Raw genomic sequence first — 19,803 nt, forward strand, 5'->3', positions numbered from 1 at the left:
GACATGTAGTTTAAAAGTTACTTATAGTTAGTAGAATATCTAAAATGACTGTCGAAATAAAGTGTAACCTTTCTTTTTACATTTAAAATTATAGTTGTATTTAAAATATCTTGTTACAGGTTTGAAATTACAATTTTGTAAATTTTCTAGATTTTGCTAATGACTAATATCTTGTAATTTCTATTTTCAGCTTGAGCAAAACACCAAACTCAAAGCTGCAATGAGCTCTGTAAATGCAAGTTTTTCACAGAATATCTCCATTGTTCATCCTGAATACTTTTTTATCATTGGACTTACAGGTATACCTTATAGTGGTTATTACTATATATTCTTATTTATAACATATTTTATAACTGTAATTGGCAACTCTATAGTCCTTCTGATTTTAGCTCTTCATCGGAGCCTGCACAGTCCAAAGTACATTGGTGTGTTTAACTTGGCCTTGGCTGATATTGGTGAAACTAATGCACTGATTCCTAACATGATGAAGACTTTTTTGTTCGACTCACAGCACATCTCCTTCAATGCTTGTTTGGCAAACATGTTTTTTGTTCATTTCTTTAGTACTATGCAGAGTCATACTCTTGTAGTTCTGGCATATGATCGTTTCATTGCAATTTGCTTGCCATTAAGATATCATACGATTGTTAACAATACCAGTATGGTTTGGGGTTTCTCAGCAATTTGGGCATTTAATTCTTCTTTGGTGGCCTTGATGGTGTCTTTGATCACCCGGCTTTCTTTCTGTGAATCTAATGTGATTCAGAGTTACTTTTGTGATCATGGACCAATGTATAGGTTGGCATGTAATGACAATAGCATTAATAGGATTATGGGAGTCCTCATCACAACTTTATACCTTGTAGTACCATTGATTATTATAGTCCTGTCATATCTGAGCATTTTTCTTGCTTTAAGAAAAATTAGAACTTGGCAAGGACGTTTAAAAGCGCTGAAGACCTGTGTTTCTCATCTGTTGTTAGTAGGGGTTTATTTCCTCCCCATATGCTGCTCATACATTGCTGCATGGTTGGTTTCTCTCACACCCAATGCAAGGATCCTCAGTACATCTCTGGCATATGCTGTTCCACCAATGTTAAATCCCATAATTTACGTATTAAACACAGCTGAAATCAAAGATATAATCAGGAAAGGGGTTAAAAACAGATCTGAACCAATTAGAGAGAACATTTCAAAATGACTGAAATGCTTGTTTGTTTATTTAAAATGTCTGTTTTTAATAATACAAAATAAAAAAAAAACACTTTAAAAATAACTGCACGCTGAAGCCTCACAGAGGTGAACTATATCTTTCCAGAAACACATGCTTTGAAAAATTTACTTTTGAAAGAGTAACCAAGATAAGTAATATTTTCTTTATATTCCATTATGAACTCAAGTTGTTTAAAATTCTGAAAGAAATATTTATGTATAAAAATACATGTAAGAGTAATGCTATCTAATATACTAATCAAATTATTTATTAATCCAGCTGATTTCAAGTGTATGGCTTGTGTTGCTGATCACAAGACAAATCTAACAGGGAATAAAAGCAATTTTATGTTTTGTGAGCTATCGCTACTATGTTGTCATATTCATAATACTTTAAACACATAGGCTAATTCACTGTCATCTATAAATGCATTTTGGTAGATTTTCTGCTAAATCAACTGAGGAAACATGCAAATTGTACAATATCCAAGGTGAACATTTCTAGTAATTGTGTAGTTAATTCTCATACTGTATTTTCAGAAAGTTTTGGATATGTATCCTCTCCCCAAATTTGTCACTAATAAAACACAATAAAAATAATTTGAAGAGAAGGCTTACACTCACCTAAAGGATTATTAGGAACACCTGTTCAATTTCTCATTAATTTGGAATGAATATGTTAGTCTTACTGTTATATATAAGTTATTGTGCTCCAAAGCAATCACAAAATTCACATTTAGAAGATATAAGATATATATATACACTCACCTAAAGGATTATTAGGAACACCTGTTCAATTTCTCATTAATGCAATTATCTAATCAACCAATCAATGCTTCAATGCATTTAGGGGTGTGGTCCTGGTCAAGACAATCTCCTGAACTCCAAACTGAATGTCAGAATGGGAAAGAAAGGTGATTTAAGCAATTTTGAGCGTGGCATGGTTGTTGGTGCCAGAAGGGCCGGTCTGAGTATTTCACAATCTGCTCAGTTACTGGGATTTTCATGCACAACCATTTCTAGGGTTTACAATGAATGGTGTTGAAAGGGAAAAACATCCAGTATGCGGCAGTCCTGTGGGCGAAAATGCCTTGTTGATGCTAGAGGTCAGAGGAGAATGGGCCGACTGATTCGAGCTGATAGAAGAGCAACTTTGACTGAAATAACCACTCGTTACAACCGAGGTATACAGCAAAGCATTTGTGAAGCCACAACACGCACAACCTTGAGGCGGATGGGCTACAACAGCAGAAGACCCCAGCGGGTACCACTCATCTCCACTACAAATAGGAAAAAGAGGCTAAAATTTGCAAGAGCTCACCAAAATTGGACAGTTGAAGACTGGAAAAATTTTGCCTGGTCTGATGAGTCTCAATTTCTGTTGAGACATTCAGATGGTAGAGTCAGAATTAGGCGTAAACAGAATGAGAACATGGATCCATCATGCCTTGTTACCACTGTGCAGGTTGGTGGTGCTGGTGTAATGGTGTGGGGGATGTTTTCTTGGCACACTTTAGGCCCCTTAGTGCCAATTGGGCATCATTTAACTGCCACGGCCAACCTGAGCATTGTTTCTGACCATGTCCATCCCTTTATGGCCACCATGAACCCATCCTCTGATGGCTACTTCCAGCAGGATAATGCACCATCTCGCAAAGCTCAAATCATTTCAAATTGGTTTCTTGAACATGACAATGAGTTCACTGTACTAAAATGGCCCCCACAGTCACCAGATCTCAACCCAATAGAGCATCTTTGGGATATGGTGGAATCGGAGCTTCGTGCCCTGGATGTGCATCCCACAAATCTCCATCAACTGCAAGATGCTATCCTATCAATATGGGCCAACATTTCTAAAGAATGCTTTCAGCACCTTGTTGAATCAATGCCACGTAGAATTAAGGCAGTTCTGAAGGCGAAAGGCGGTCAAACAAAGTATTAGTATGGTGTTCCTAATAATCCTTTAGGTGAGTGTATATTGACCTTTTTAAGATTTTGTTTTTAAGAACTAGGATATCTCGATTAGAATAATAATAGAAAAACCTTACTTCTCAGATGGATCCGTTGCTCCTCGAAATGAATTTAAACTAGCACTTCTGAGGTAAATTTCTCAGGATTATTCCTCACAGCCTCGCAAGACAACGTAAAGTACTGTAATCTGATAAAATTTGGTGTGCTGATCTCATCTGATGGGCGTTTACACATTTGTAAGATAATGAGAAGATAATGAGATTAAATGAGAACGACTGACATCTCTCTATTTTCATATAGATTACATAAACAGAGAATATTTGTTTTTGTTATGAATTAGATCATTTAAAAGTACAAACTTAAACGATTATAAAGATATATTGCTCATGCCTGGGTGAATAGTAGTCGCTGAGTTTTGTTTAAGTTTAGAGACGTGCTAAAAAAAAGCTCACTGTGACGGAGAGCCAGAAAGCACACCCTGTTTATTTTCTTTATTTTACAAAAGCACAATGTTTTATTTCGATTTTAATTGGACACATAAAAAAGTAGACATTTAAAATTTTATTTTTTAATATTTCTTAAGTCTGTATGACCAAAAATGGCGGAGTATTTTTGGTCTATTTTGCTGCTATGTGGCGCGTTTGCGGACCCCAGTGCTGGAGTTCCACCAAGGTCGTTTCTCTGAGAGAGTTGAGAACCTCGGGTTACAACTGTAACCCTCATTCCTGCGTTCCTTTGCTACGCCTCCTGAGTGCCTAAAAAACGACTTGCTTTGATTTGCCTATCAGAAGTTTACGTGTTATGAGCCAGCGTCCCTTTATAGCTTCCGCTACACCATCACATGTGACGTCATGGCGCAACACCAATCGGGATTGGACTAGTTCCATATGTGCTTCAGACGCTATCACGTTGGAGGCATTCCCCAAAAGGGTGGTATTTCGACGCAGCGTTTCGTTCCCTTCTCAGGGAACAAGGGTTACAGTCGTAACCCGAGTTTTTCTCTCTCAAATATTACACCCACACACACACACACAATTTTTTTATTAAACACACCCAAACCATACTCTGACATTCATAACAACACTCCCACACAATTTTAACTGCATAATTTATCCAGTTGGTTCTATAATATGCAGAAGCAGAAAACAGGAATCGAGTGAGTATTGTTGTATAGGCCAAACCTGAGAAAATGGCACCATCTGGTAAAAATAGTAAAACTTTAATTTTGAAGCCTTGCCAACCAAATGAAAGCCTATTAACAAAGACGGCATCATTTTATAGTTAAATGGTCCTGGGATTAATAATTACCATTCAAATTTTCAATGAGTAACTTTTTAAATAAAAAAATATTTCACAATGTATTCCTTTTTGAATTTGTAATACAGTGGTCCATTTCAACATGAGCGTCTTGGTCTGTAATCTGTTGATGAGGCTCTTTTTTATTTTCTCATTTGGTGTTTTTCTAGTTTTGTTTTGTTTTTCTGTACAGTAATAAAAAAGGATCAAGAACCCAGATAGACAAAAATACACATGTGTGTCAAAAACTGCTCCGAGACAAGAAGTTTGAGGATCCAAATGCAGTATTTATTGAACAGGGTAATCCAAAGTAAAGACAAGGTCAAACACAGGCAGGCAGTCCATACAAACAAACACAACAAGGCAGGGAGTAATCCATGGAACAGGCAAGAAAACCAAAACCAAGAGACATGAAACCAGGGAGAACGCTGGTTCACCGGAACGGGCAGTGAGTTATGGGCAGGCTCCCTTTAATAAGACATGGGCTCCCCTGAAAACGTGATTTGTGAAATTTTTGGGGGTCTCAAAAAATATTGACAATGTTTTGTTTTGACGTGCAATTTCAGTTTTGTGTAATGTGATCATCGTGGAGTATTATGTGTAAAATAGCAAAAATATCATTAATTTATGCATGACGGCGATTTAAACCTAATTCACTTCTATAAATATAACTATACATGCTATTCTTGTCATGAGCATCAAGGTGTGGTGGTGCTGCGGTGCAAATTCCAATCAAAGGTTAACTCAAAGATTCGTAGAAAAAATATAAACGTTGGAGGCTATTGATCTGCGCGCGAAGTCCTTAAGGTAAGGCATGTTATTCCCAATTATGTGTTGTGGCCGGGTTGTAAATATGTCTGTGTGACTCTCTATGTCTTAGGCCTAATTGAACAGAGGAATTATGGTATTCTTCTGTAGCCTGACGAATAATTTAACCCCTGTTCAAGAGAATTCAAAAACAGCCTATAGACTATTTCTGGATGGCTGTTTGCTGTTTGACTTATCAATTTGTGTTGATAAAGTATAATAGGGTGAATCCTGTATATAGTGCTTGCATAGTGCACTTGTAGCTGTTATGTATCTTTGGAAGTCCTTGATATTAATGAAATTAACGCGTCCTGTCTGAAAGGCGCTTCAGTCCTCGGCACGCATAAGTGCGCGAACACCAACCCCCATCCTATGGCTTTGATTAAAAAATGACATTGTAAATGTAACTATTACGTCCAAGGATATTTGATTATTAATTTTCATATACTTTTTTCATTTCTTCACTCCTAGTTTACAAAGGTGTGGGCATGGTTGTGTGCCCTGTGTCTGTGTTTTTGCCTGCTGTGTGTGTCTCTAGACTTGTTCGACTTCATACAGGGCTGCGCAGACTGATCGGCTGCTGACTTGAAGCAGTGCATGCCGGTTAGAAATTGTGTCCGACTTGAGACAGCGCCAATGCCACATGACTGTGACGTATGCCAACAAAGTACTACAAGAGAGATTTGAGAGCAGCCGGCTGATTCATTCTGCTTCTCCATAGCAGCTGCACGAGCTCTGATGACAACACAATTGGCCGAATTCACCGTATGGCAACGATCACATGTGTTCCCTTTCGTCCTGGGAACTCCGACGTGTCGTCGGGGGAGTTCCCTGACGAATTGGGATCACGCTAGGGAGACCAATTGCCTTCGAGTGAATTAAAACGAGCCAATGAAAATTGGCATGCAAGATTTGCATTCCGCGACCCGCCTACCAGCGCGGGTATAAAAGGCGGAAGTAAACATTGCGCAATGCTTTTAGCTTCGGAGCCGACCGATTGTGTCCTCTCTGAGTGAGTGAGCTTTAAGATTGTATTTTTCTTACGGCTACGAGTCTGCTGTTTCGGGAGGGGATCTCTCTGTGTTGGTGAGATGGCGTTTCAGCGACCGCGCGGTTTCCTGTCTGCCGGCTGCGTCTATATGCTGTTGATTCAAAAGCTGTTTTCACAGCTGGTAAACGGTTGAGTGCGCACAGCGGGCTTGCAGTTTCCCCGCTGTGTTGCCGCGTTGGGTCCCTGTGTGCTTCAGCACGATAGAGAGAGTACTTTCTTCCTGAAAGAGCAACACGAGTGAAGATCGCGTCCTTTTCAGGATGACGTTTCACTCGTGTGTTTCTGGATGCGATCGTTTCCTGTCCTTATTTGACGGCCACGTTCATTGTTTCACATGCCTAATCAGTGTGTGAGACTACGTTCGTGGGTGGTTCATGTTCTCTCAGGAGTGCATGACCACGTCGGCACGTTGTTCGTCTCCCCTTTCTCGTAAAGGCTTGAGCCGCTCAGCGTGCCGTGTGCCGTCGAGCGCCGGCTGACAGCGCGGGTTGTCACGGCAACCCAGCGCGCGTCATTCGGCGCTCAAGATGCGCGGTCAAGATCAAGACTCGCGTGCCTCTATGAGGTGAGTCCCTTTGCTTATTTCCCGATCTAGTTTCTCTTCTGGTGCACCAGAGGAGGGCTACTTTGGTGAATAACATTGGTGATCTGAGGGTTTCAGTGAGCACGAACCACTCACTCCTCTAGCGCATCGCAAACATCTTGAGACTGTGTTCGTGGGTGGTTTATGCTTTCTTATGAGAGCATGACCACGTCGGCACGTTGTTCGCCCTGCCTGAAGGCTTGAGCGCCCAGCGTGCCGTGTGTCATCGAAGCGATGGCAACGTTCACTATCTTGCATGCCTGGTTGACGGCCACGATCACGGTTTCACATGCCTAATCAGTGTGTTGAGACTGCGTTCGTGGGTGGTTCATGTTCTCTCAGGAGTGCATGACCACGTCGGCACGTTGTTCGTCTCCCCTTTCCCGTAAAGGTTGAGCCGCTCAGCGTGCCGTGTGCCGTTGAGGCTTTCGGATGAGAATCTGGTCCTTCTCATGAGGGACCAAGCATTTCATTCGGGGCCCCAGGGAGGACAGATGTCGATCGCTACATCGGAGAGAGGGCTGTTATACTCTGAAATGATGCTGAGTTCCTACTATAATGGTGTGTTCTCATGCTGAAGATTCAGACTTAACAGCCACACTTTCCTGGGCTGTTCTAAAGTGCCTGGATGTGTGTGAAGAATTTTGGCAGCATGCAAGCATTTTTGGTGCCAATATGGCAAGCCAAACATGCCTAAATCTGCAGAAGTTTTTCCTCTCTCACTACCACTGCACGTGCGTAGTTCTAACTCGGGGTTGAGCTGTGCTTAGTGACTGACCGTGATTAGTCACAGCGCTGGCCCTCGGTTAGACGATGTCCACACTGGTGGTCCAGAAGCGCCTCAAAACCAGCCCGCTCAGAGTTTGTTTCCCCCAGCGCAGGGAAGCAACCCTGAGATGAGCGACCCAGAGTGTGTGACAATCTGCTCTCTGGGAGTGCGTGTCATCACCACTCCTTCCTCCGGGGGAGGGCCGGGTGGAGAATTTTTCTTTTCTGTTCCGCCACTGTATCAGCGGTACCCAAAGTTTGAGCAGTCCACTTCCTCTGAGTCGTTCACGGGCCCCAGCGCTCAGATGGCAGTGAGGGCTACGGCCTTGTCACTCTCGTCTCTCGCTGGGTGAGGGGAAACCAGGACTCGATGCCCCCGGGCCTCGTCCCTCGTTCCCCTCACGGTCGAGACTGGCAGTATAATAAGACCAGTTTCCTCCGTCCGAGAGGGTCAGAATGGCAGTGCGTGCCGCCCCCGAGCTGCACCACTCCCGTTCCCCTCTCCCCAACTTGCAAATAGCAGTGACGCAGCCTCGGCTGCGTCGCTCCGGTCTGCAGCTGGGCCCGGAGGGGCAGAGACCAGCATACGAGGAGTCAGGGCCTCGTTCCTCGTCTCTCCCCCTCCCCTCGCCACCTGGCAGTCCGCAGCAGAACGCCCACGAGCCTTCTCTGCCGTCTGCCCCTCGGTGGAAGCAGGTTGGTGTCAGGCGCACCCAGACCCCCGCTCTCGGTCGCTACAACGCCACCAGAGCCGGGTCCCTGTCTTCCACCTCGCTGCCCCGCCGCGGGTACGCCGGTGGTTCGGGTGGGTTCATTGCGACGCTATCTGGAAGCCTGGCTAGAGCGCTTCCGGGTCTGTCCCGATGGCTCATCCGCACCGTCCGGTTCGGCTATGTAATTTAGTTTGCACGCCGGCCTCCCAGGTTCAGGGGCGTCCACTTCACCCGTGTGCGGTCGGTGGACGCCCCTGTCTTGAGGAAAGAGATCGATGTCCTGCTGGCGAAGGACGCGATCGAGCCGGTCCCTCCTGCCGAGATGAGGTCTGGGTTTTACAGCCCTTACTTCATTGTACCCAAGAAAGGCGGTGGGTTACGGCCAATCCTGGACCTGCGTATTTTGAATCGGGCCCTGCACAAACTCCCGTTCAAAATGCTTACGCAGAAGCGCATTTTCGAATGCATCCGTCCCCAGGATTGGTTTGCAGCGATCGACCTGAAGAATGCGTACTTTCACGTCTCGATTCTCCCTCGACACAGACCTTTTCTTCGGTTTGCTTTCGACGGTCGAGCGTATCAGTACAAGGTCCTTCCCTTCGGGCTGGCCCTGTCACCCCCCGTCTTCACGAAAGTCGCGGAGGCGGGCATTGTTCCCATGAGTGAACAAGGCATTCGCATCCTCAACTACCTCGACGACTGGCTCATTTTAGCTCACTCGCGAGATGTATTGTGCGATCACAGGGACATGGTGCTTCGGCACCTCAGCCGGTTGGGGCTTCAGGTCAACTGGGACAAGAGCAAACTTTGCCCTGTGCAGAGGATCTCTTATCTCGGTATGGAGCTGGACTCGGTCGCCCGGACTGCGCACCTCACAGAGGAACGCGTCCAGTCAGTGCTCACCTGCCTCAGGTCTTTTCGAGGCAGGACAGCGGTTCCACTGAAACAATTTCAGAGGCTCCTGGGGCATATGGCAGCCGCAGTAACGCCGCTCGGCCTGTTACATATGAGACCGCTTCAGCGCTGGCTTCATGATCGAGTCCCGAGGTGGGCGTGGCACAGCGGCACGTTCCGGGTCAAAGTGACCCCGCACTGCCGCCAAACCTTCTCCCCGTGGTCGGATCCTGTGTTTCTACGGGCCGGAGTGCCCTTAGTCCAGGTTTCCAGGCATGCTGTGGTTTTCACAGATACCTCTGCCACCGGGTGGGGGGCCACGTACAACGGGCATGCAGTTTCAGGTCTATGGACGGGGCCTCAACTGCATTGGCATATCAACTGCCTAGAGTTGCAAGCAGTACGCTTAGCCTTGCGTCGCCTCAGAGGGGTTCTCAGACACAAGCACGTACTGGTCCGTACGGACAGCACTGCGACCGTTGCGTACATCAACCATCAAGGTGGTTTGTCCCGTCGTTTGTCGCGACTTGCCTCCCACCTCCTCCTATGGAATCAGAAGCATCTGAGGTCGCTTCGTGCCATTCACATTCCAGGGGAGCTCAACCGTGTGGCACACAAGCTCTCACGGCTGCCTCCCCTGCCAGGAGAGTGGCGACTCCATCCCCAGTCGGTCCAGCTGATTTGGAGTGTCTTCGGAGTCGCACAGGTAGACCTGTTTGCCTCTCCGGACACGACCCATTGCCAGTGGTTTTACTCCCTGTCCGAGGGGACCCTCGGCACGGACGCCCTGGCTCACAGCTGGCCCCGGGACCTGCGCAAGTATGCGTTTCCCCCAGTGAGCCTTCTTGCACAGACTCTGTGCAAGGTCTGGGAGGACGAGGAGCAGGTCCTTCTTGTGGCGCCATATTGGCCCACCAGGACTTGGTTCACCGAACTCATGCTCCTAGCGACAGCCCCTCCCTGGCCGATTCCTTTGAGGAAGGACCTTCTTCCTCAGAGACGGGGCACTCTATGGCACCCGCGTCCAGACCTCTGGAAACTCCATGTCTGGTCCCTGGACGGGACGCGGAGGTTCTAGGTGGTCTACCACAGGCAGTGGTAGACACCATCACTTCCGCTAGAGCCCCCTCTACGTGGCGCCTCTATTCGTTGAAGTGGAACCTGTTCGTCGATTGGTGTTCCTCCCGTCAGGAGGACCCCCGGACTTGCCCGATCGGTGTCGTGCTTTCCTTCCTGCAGGATGGGTTGGAGCGGAGGCTGTCCCCCTCCACCCTCAAAGTGTATGTCGCCGCAGTAGCTGCGCATCACGATGCAGTGGAATGTAAGTCCCTAGGGAAGCACGACCTGGTCATCAGATTCCTTAAGGGTGCCAGGAGGTTAAATCCACCTCGTGTTTCGCACTCTGTACCCTCTTGGGACCTTGCTCTGGTACTTAGAGCTCTTCAAAGTCCTCCCTTTGAGCCTTTGCTGACGGTGAGATAATATCCTGTCCATTAAGACAGCGCTCCGGTTGGCATTGGCCTCTTTCAAGAGGGTCGGGGATCTGCAGGCTTTTTCGGTCGACGAATCGTGCCTAGAGTTTGGGCCGGGCCTTTCTCACGTTGTGTGAGACCCCGGCTCGGATATGTGCCCAAGGTTCCTACCCCTCCCTTCATGGACCAGGTAGTGAACCTGCAAGCGCTGCCCCAGGAGGAGGCAGACCCAGCCCTGGCTTTTCTCTGTCCCGTCCGTGCCCTGCGGGTTTATATTGACAGAACGCAAAGCTTCAGAACGCAAAGCTCTCACGGCTGCCTCCCCTGCCAGGAGAGTGGCGACTCCATCCCCAGTCGGTCCAGCTGATTTGGAGTGTCTTCGGAGTCGCACAGGTAGACCTGTTTGCCTCTCCGGACACGACCCATTGCCAGTGGTTTTACTCCCTGTCCGAGGGGACCCTCGGCACGGACGCCCTGGCTCACAGCTGGCCCCGGGACCTGCGCAAGTATGCGTTTCCCCCAGTGAGCCTTCTTGCACAGACTCTGTGCAAGGTCTGGGAGGACGAGGAGCAGGTCCTTCTTGTGGCGCCATATTGGCCCACCAGGACTTGGTTCACCGAACTCATGCTCCTCGCGACAGCCCCTCCCTGGCCGATTCCTTTGAGGAAGGACCTTCTTCCTCAGAGACGGGGCACTCTATGGCACCCGCGTCCAGACCTCTGGAAACTCCATGTCTGGTCCCTGGACGGGACGCGGAGGTTCTAGGTGGTCTACCACAGGCAGTGGTAGACACCATCACTTCCGCTAGAGCCCCCTCTACGTGGCGCCTCTATTCGTTGAAGTGGAACCTGTTCGTCGATTGGTGTTCCTCCCGTCAGGAGGACCCCCGGACTTGCCCGATCGGTGTCGTGCTTTCCTTCCTGCAGGATGGGTTGGAGCGGAGGCTGTCCCCCTCCACCCTCAAAGTGTATGTCGCCGCAGTAGCTGCGCATCACGATGCAGTGGAATGTAAGTCCCTAGGGAAGCACAACCTGGTCATCAGATTCCTTAAGGGTGCCAGGAGGTTAAATCCACCTCGTGTTTCGCACTCTGTACCCTCTTGGGACCTTGCTCTGGTACTTAGAGCTCTTCAAAGTCCTCCCTTTGAGCCTTTGCTGACGGTGAGATAATATCCTGTCCATTAAGACAGCGCTCCGGTTGGCATTGGCCTCTTTCAAGAGGGTCGGGGATCTGCAGGCTTTTTCGGTCGACGAATCGTGCCTAGAGTTTGGGCCGGGCCTTTCTCACGTTGTGTGAGACCCCGGCTCGGATATGTGCCCAAGGTTCCTACCCCTCCCTTCATGGACCAGGTAGTGAACCTGCAAGCGCTGCCCCAGGAGGAGGCAGACCCAGCCCTGGCTTTTCTCTGTCCCGTCCGTGCCCTGCGGGTTTATATTGACAGAACGCAAAGCTTCAGAACCTCAGATCAGCTCTTTGTCTGTTACGGAGGCCAGCAGAAGGGGAAGGCCGTCTCCAAGCAGAGGTTAGCACACTGGTTAGTGGATGCTATCATCCGAGCATATGAGTCTCTGGGTGAGCCTTGTTATCCCAGGTTGCGCGCTCACTCCACTAGACGTGTTGCCGCTTCCTGGGCTTTGGCTCAAGGCGCCTCGCTGACAGACATCTGTAGAGCTGCGGGCTGGGCGACACCTAACACGTTCGCTAGGTTCTATAGCCTTCGTGTGGAACCTGTTTCCTCCCGAGTTCTGGCTACGGCCAGTGGGTCGAGGGAATAGGTTGTGTCGGCTTGCTGCGCCACTCCGCCTCAAACAGCGGATACGTGCGTTCTTTGCTCCGTATGGCGCCCGACGTTGGTGAGCCTCGTGAGTTCCTCCTTCACCCCTCCGGTGCTGGGCGTGGCGGACCGCCCGGCACCAGGTCTGCTACCTCTAGTAAGGAGCTGCTAGTAGACTGGGTGCTCCAGTGGTTTCTATTTGTGACCCATGAGGCCACGTGCAGTTCAGCCGTGTCTTCCCCTTGACGGACTCGTTCGTCGTCCCTGTTGAGTACGCTCCCACTTCCCTTGGATTGGGACTACCTCAGGGACTGCCATATGTTTCACTATTCCTTCGGGCTAGTACATATGTGTATTCCTGGCCTTCCTCAGTCAGGCTGGGGCTTCCGCAGCGTTCCCTCCTCTCTTGAGGGAACGCTTTCCCAGTGTTATCCAATATCCACTGTGCGGGTCTCGCGGAACAGCAGTGTGTTTCCCGTGCTAGCTCCCGCAACTTATTTCAAGAAACTGCTGCAGGGTAGCTTTGCCGGGCGCTGGAAGGTGCCAGCACCATGGCGTTTTATTAGGGATCCCAATTCGTCAGGGAACTCCCCCGACGACACGTCGGAATTCCCAGGACGAAAGGGAACGTCTCGGTTACGTATGTAACCCTCGTTCCCTGAGTACAGGGAACGGAGACGTGTCGTCCCTTCGCCATGTTGCTGTACCTTCGCGGAGGACTGGACACCGTTCGGCTCCTCAGCGAAAAGCATTGCGCAATGTTTACTTCCGCCTTTTATACCCGCGCTGGTAGGCGGGTCGCGGAATGCAAATCTTGCATGCCAATTTTCATTGGCTCGTTTTAATTCACTCTAAGGCAATTGGTCTCCCTAGCGTGATCCCAATTCGTCAGGGAACTCCCCCGACGACACGTCTCCGTTCCCTGTACTCAGGGAACGAGGGTTACATACGTAACCGAGACGTTTTCGTATTTATTCGAACACCTTCAGTTCTACTAATGTTGTCAGGGTTCTGTCACTTCTGTCTGGTTTTATCTTAGTGGGTGACAGAGCTCTGAAATTCCCGGTTTGTCATGTGCTTGTGTTCTAGTCCTGTTTATTGTGAGCACATGGCTTGTCATGTGTTTCCCTTGTGCCATGTGCTCTCCTATCTATTGTCTAGCCCCTCCCATCTTGTTATCAGATTATTGGTTAATTTGTCCCACCTGTCCTGCTCGTTACCCTCCTGTGTTTGTTCCCCTATTTAGCCTCCCTGTGTTTGTAGTCCTGTGCTGGTTCGTTGTCAATGTTTCCTGATTCCTCATGTTTCCTGTTTTTGCCTGAAGCCTTTCTAGTTTTTCACCTCGGGTTGTTTTAGTTGTAGTTTGTCTTTATTTTGTAGTATTTAATAAACATCACCTCAACCAGCTTTTGTATCCTCGTCTCCGTTCACCCGTTCCGTGACAGAACTAACCAGCCAAGTATGTGGACACAGCAGGATGAGAAGGTTATTTCTTCAGCTTATGCGACACACTATTTGCCTTCGCCACTCCTAATAAGAGCCCACTCGACAAGAAGAGTGGCATCCTCTAAAGCCTTGCAATCAGGGGTCTCCCTTCAAAAGGTCTACAATGCTGCTGGTTGGGCCTCCCCACACACTTTTATAAGATACAACAGCCTGGATCTGCCCTCCACGCCATGTTCTCAAGTTCTTACTGCCTGAGTTGTGCCATACATGCTTCACACCAGGACAGGCACTAATCAGTGTGGCACAGTGAGTATTTTGTTCCCTAAAGTGTCGTCTCCCTAGAGTGTCGTATTATCTTTTCCTGCGGGAGAGAAGGGATCTGCTATCTCTTTATTGGACTATTTCGCTATGTGCGCTAATAGGACTGAGGAGACCATGGGAGCCGGCGGTTGGGTGGGAGGAGGTAAGCCCAGGACTGCGACTGGCAGCTCGTCTGGGACTCTCGGTCGCAATCTTTTGGGGAAACCCGCTTGGCCAGATTCTCGGGGACTCGTGGAGGCGATGGAGGGGGACATGGTCGTCATGGGCACCAACATCGGTCCGCAGTCCAGTCACCCTTCAGCCAGGTTCCTGTGCATGTGGTTCCGCCCATCACTGAGCCTTCACCGTTGGCTCCGTCCAGCACAGGGCCATCACCGCTGGTTCCGTCCAGCACAGTGCCTTCACCGCTGGTTCCGTCCAGCACAGTGCCTTCACCGCTGGTTCCGTCCAGCACAGTGCCTTCACCGCTGGTTCCGTCCAGCACAGTGCCTTCACCGCTGTTTCCGTCCAGCACAGTGCCTTCACCGCTGGTCCCGTCCAGCACAGAGCCTTCACCACTGGTCCCGTTCAGACCTGCCGGGCCTGCGCTTCACGTCCCGTCTGCTCAGCCAAGTCCGGTAGTCCGGGAGGACCTGACGTCAGGGGTCTCAAGTTCGGGGGTCTGGGAGGACTGGACTTCAGGGGTCTCGGTTCCGGTGGTGGCCAAGGAGACGGCAGCACTGCCGCGACCACGTAAACGGCGGAGGAGGAAGAGAACTACCCCGGAACCTATCATTCCCACCATCAGTCCTGCCATGGCCAAGAGAACGGTTCTGCCCTTCTATGCATTGGCCATGCTGCATGCATGGAAGAAGTGCGTCATGTCTACTGATCCAGAGACTGTTCACGTCACGTCTGTGGATCCAGAGACTGTTCACGTCCCTTCCATCGAGCCAGTGTCTCCGGACAAAATGGCCACCGCCAGGACTGAACCTGAGCCCTCAGTGGAGATGGCCGCCGCCACGCCTGAACCCGAGCCCTCAGCGGAAATGGTCGCTGCCACGTCTGTTTTCGAGCCTGTGTCTGTTCCCGAGCCTGTGTCTGTTCCCGAGCCTGTGTCTGTTCCCGAGCCGGTGTCTGTTCCCGAGCCGGTGTCTGTTCCCGAGCCGGTGTCTGTTCCCGAGCAGATGTCTGTTCCTGTTCCCGAGCCGGTGTCTGTTCCTGTTCCCGAGCCGGTGTCTGTTCCTGTGCCTGAGCCGGTGTCTGTTCCTGTGCCTGAGCCGGTATCTGTGCCTGAGCCAGTATCTGTGCCTGATCCTGAGCCAGGGTCTGTTCCTGTTCCACCGCCATGGCCGCCCGGGGGGACTTCATCGCCGCCCTGGGCGCCCGAAGGGTCTTCGCCGCCCTGGCCGCCCGAAAGGTCTTCACCGCCCTGGCTGCCCGAAGGGTCTTCACCGCCCTGGCCGCCCGAAGAATCTTCACCGCCCTGGCAACCCGATGGACTGTCGTCTGCTTCACCCTGACCTCCCGATGGACTGTCTGCTTCGCCATGGCCGCCCGAAGGGCCTGCTCCGCCCTGGTCACCAACACAGCCGGCACCACCCTGGACCTCAGCCGGGACTCCTGATAGGCCTGAACCTCCCTGGCTCAACCCTCCCGTCCCTCCCTGGTTATTGCTTTGGACTTTTTGGACTCTCTGTTTGGCTCTGTTTTGCTCCCCCTGTTCTTTGTGTTAGAGTTAAGGGTTATTTTTTATAAAAAATATTTTTCTTTTTCAAATCTGTAGCTTTCAAAGCCACCTCATTACTGATTTTCCAGAGCTCAGCCATCCAATTACTGTTAGGTAACGTAGTGGTTGAGGAATCACAAGGAGGAACAGGAAACAGGAATTTATTCAAACTAAACTAAGGAGTCACAACACACGTCATACTACAGTATAAACGAGAACGGACCAGGAATAGGGAGAAACAGAGGGCTGAATAGGGAGAAACACAGGTGACACAGATGACGATGATGAACAGGACACAGGTGCTATAACTGAAGACTAACGAGGAGTGGGAAAATTAAGAAATAGGACCGAACCCAAACACTAAGAAAAGGGGGAAACACATAACCTATATATAACAATTACACAGACTGTCAAAATACTCTCAACAGGTAAATCATTTCGCTCTTCTATTCTCTTCCCTTCCCTTCCCTTCCCAGTAATTATGATAAATATTGTTAGATTTAAAAAAAAAGATTATTTTATGCATAAACATACAAAAAAAAACATTAAAGCTATTCCATGACTTTATATCACTTTTTCCTTTTAACATTGTAGAGACATATTGTCCATTTTTGCTCATTTTGGCCTTCATAAACATATGTATTTTTTTTTACCCAATTGTGTATTTTAGATGCTGTCACATCACACAACCTCATCATCTGCAGAGAGAAACTGCCACTTAATACACACAATAATGGATGTCAAGTCCTCATAGAGGACTGAGAAAATATTTCACTGGAACTTGGTCTTCATTACATCTATATCATGTTCAATGTCAATTGTTAATTGTGTATTCAGTTAACAACTGTTTTTAGAGCAATGGTCATTTTTTGCTACAATTTGCCATGTCAATAAAAAATAAAAGTACCTAATTGACACAACATGCTGTTTTTTATGTAAACCCCAAATAGAGGCCACACGATATTTTACGACAAGGCAGATAGAGGGGTAAAACCAATATTAATAATATATCAAAAATAATTTTAATAATAATAATATTAATAAAATAAATATAATAATATTAATGAAAATAAACTATTAATAAAAAGGTTATTTATTACACCATTAAGGTCCTAGCACTGAATGGTTCTTAATTGAACCTTGTAAAAAAGGGTTCCATTTAGCACCAAAAAGGGTTCTGCTTTTGTTACAAGCTGAAGAACCCTAATTTGGTACTGTTTAGAACCATTTTTTCGTAAAAAAAATAACCAAGTCTCTTGTTTTTAAAAGGGATTTTCAATCACCCGTTTTTTTTGCAAATTGACAAGTACTCGAAAGTTTTTCTGATAGGTATATACTATAGTATCTTGTTGACTTATTTGCAGTTCAGCATTAAATGTAACCAATTTAGTTTTAAATGTCTTATTTTTGTCTTAAATTATAGCCTGAACCTGGCATCATAATCCCATTTAGTTAGGTCTGTTTTGTGTTTTCGGTTATTTCAGTAGAACACAACTTTTTGTTTTCGCCCTTGGATTAAACATCCTTCTAATTTATAAATGGATTTTGATAACATGTAATTAAGAAACGTGAATGCATTCAATGTTTAAAAAAAATAATTTTAAATGAAAAAATAGATGTTTTTCATAGGCAAAACATATTCTGCAAAAAAATTCCAGTATTTAAGCATACACTTTTAGATTTAAAAGATTTTAAGGTAAAGAGGAAATATGTAATAAACAGAAAAGTGTTTTCAAAATTTTAACCGATCGTATAGTGTAAAGGCTATCTGTCACATTTGTCGCGTTTTTTGTTGAAAAATAAATCACACAAAGGTGTTTATCCATTCCATGATGAAGTACTCCCATTGGAAAAAAGATTAAATGGAAGTGGACCTAAGGTCTGGAGACTCTTAATAAATTGTCCATGGAGATTATTTCGAATTCTCCAGATCAAATCCCTAAGCATCATTCAAATAATGATATAATTCAATTTGCACATACCCCATGCTTGTTTTTAAGATGGCATTTTAAGCTAAACAATAGTCCTACATCTTTGGACAGTATTATTGAAAATATAAACTATAGGCCTACTTTGGAGGGCCAGGGTGGTTTAATAATGTAAACATTTAAAAAAATACTCTTGATTATACATAAAAATACTAAACTTCATTCCTAGTCTTTGTTCAGTAATATTGTGAACATCACTGATTCGTTTAGCTGTAAGGCTTGATTTACAATGATTGAGAATGAGTGAATGGTATAAGCTGCCAATCAAGCAAATACTGTGGCACAATAACACACTAATGAGTCTTGTTTCCCCAAAGTCTTAATCTACCTGTTTTTTTCTCTTGATGAGCTGAAACCTTTTTGTGGATGAAGCCATAAAGAAACACGACCCCTCAGCATTCTCTAAGGACAGGGCTCATTATTGAGGCAGAGATGGGACAGGGCTTAGGCCAGGGAAGCCACTGCTGTTCCGCAAGACCCACTCAGTTAGACTTGAATAACACTGGGAAAGCGTAGCCTTTGGCTGGAAGGAGGTACGCTACGGAAACCACATTCAGCCCATAGGGAGGTAACATGTGTAGATACAGGTCCTTCTCAAAAAATTAGCATAGTGTGATAAAGTTCATTATTTTCCATAATGTAATGATAAAAATTAAACTTTCATATATTTTAGATTCATTGCACACACACTGAAATATTTCAGGTCTTTTATTGTTTTAATACTGATGATTTTGGCATACAGCTCATGAAAACCCAAAATTCCTATCTCAAAAAATTTGCATATCATGAAAAGGGTCTCTAAACGAGCTATTAACCTAATCATCTGAATCAACTAATTAACTCTAAACACCTGCAAAAGATTCCTGAGGCTTTTCAAAACTCCCAGCCTGTTTCATTACTCAAAACCGCAATCATGGGTAAGACTGCCGACCTGACTGCTGTCCAGAAGGCCATCATTGACACCCTCAAGCAAGAGGGTAAGACACAGAAAGAAATTTCTGAACAAATAGGCTTTTCCCAGAGTGCTGTATCAAGGCACCTCAGTGGGAAGTCTGTAAGAAGGAAAAAGTGTGGCAAAAAACGCTGCACAACGAGAAGAGGTGACCCTGAGGAAGATTGTGGAGAAGGACCGATTCCAGACCTTGGGGGACCTACGGAAGCAGTGGACTGAGTCTGGAGTAGAAACATCCAGAGCCACCGTGCACAGGCGTGTGCAGGAAATGGGCTACAGGTGCCGCATTCCCCAGGTCAAGCCACTTTTGAACCAGAAACAGCGGCAGAAGCGCCTGACCTGGGCTACAGAGAAGCAGCACTGGACTGTTGCTCAGTTGTCCAAAGTGCTTTTTTCGGATGAAAGCAAATTTTGCATGTCATTCAGAAATCAAGGTGCCAGAGTCTGGAGGAAGACTGGGGAGAAGGAAATGCCAAAATGCCTGAAGTCCAGTGTAAAGTACCCACAGTCGGTGATGGTCTGGGGTGCCATGTCAGCTGCTGGTGTTGGTCCACTGTGTTATATCAAGGGCAGGGTCAATGCAGCTAGCTATCAGGAGATTTTGGAGCACTCCATGCTTCCATCTGCTGAAAAGCTTTATGGAGATGAAGATTTCATTTTTCAGCACGACCTGGCACCTGCTCACAGTGCCAAAACCACTGGTAAATGGTTTACTGACCATGGTAGTACTGTGCTCAATTGGCCTGCCAACTGTCCTGACCTGAACCCTCTCCTGACCTGAATATTGTGAAGAGAAAGTTGAGAGACGCAAGACCCAACACTCTGGATGAGCTTAAGGCCGCTATCG

The 19,803-nt window shown here is 47.1% G+C and overlaps 1 protein-coding gene across 1 annotated transcript; it reads left to right on the top strand.

Annotated features, from left to right (window-relative positions):
• The first annotated feature begins 220 nt into the window (after window positions 1–220).
• On the top strand, window positions 221–1,201 carry LOC143715619 (olfactory receptor 52E4-like). Its single transcript, XM_077207398.1, has one exon. The coding sequence runs from the start codon at window positions 221–223 to the stop codon at window positions 1,199–1,201; it is 981 nt and encodes a 326-aa protein (XP_077063513.1).
• The last annotated feature ends 18,602 nt before the right edge of the window (window positions 1,202–19,803 follow it).

Source organism: Siphateles boraxobius, unplaced genomic scaffold (assembly GCF_051911475.1).
Source record: "Siphateles boraxobius isolate OS27281-9 unplaced genomic scaffold, OSU_SipBor_1 6, whole genome shotgun sequence".
Lineage (NCBI taxonomy): Eukaryota > Metazoa > Chordata > Actinopteri > Cypriniformes > Leuciscidae > Siphateles > Siphateles boraxobius.

Coding starts and splice junctions, on each gene's coding strand:
- LOC143715619 (XM_077207398.1), top strand. CDS start 221: ATGAGCTCTGTAAATGCAAGTTTTTCACAGAATATCTCCATTGTTCAT.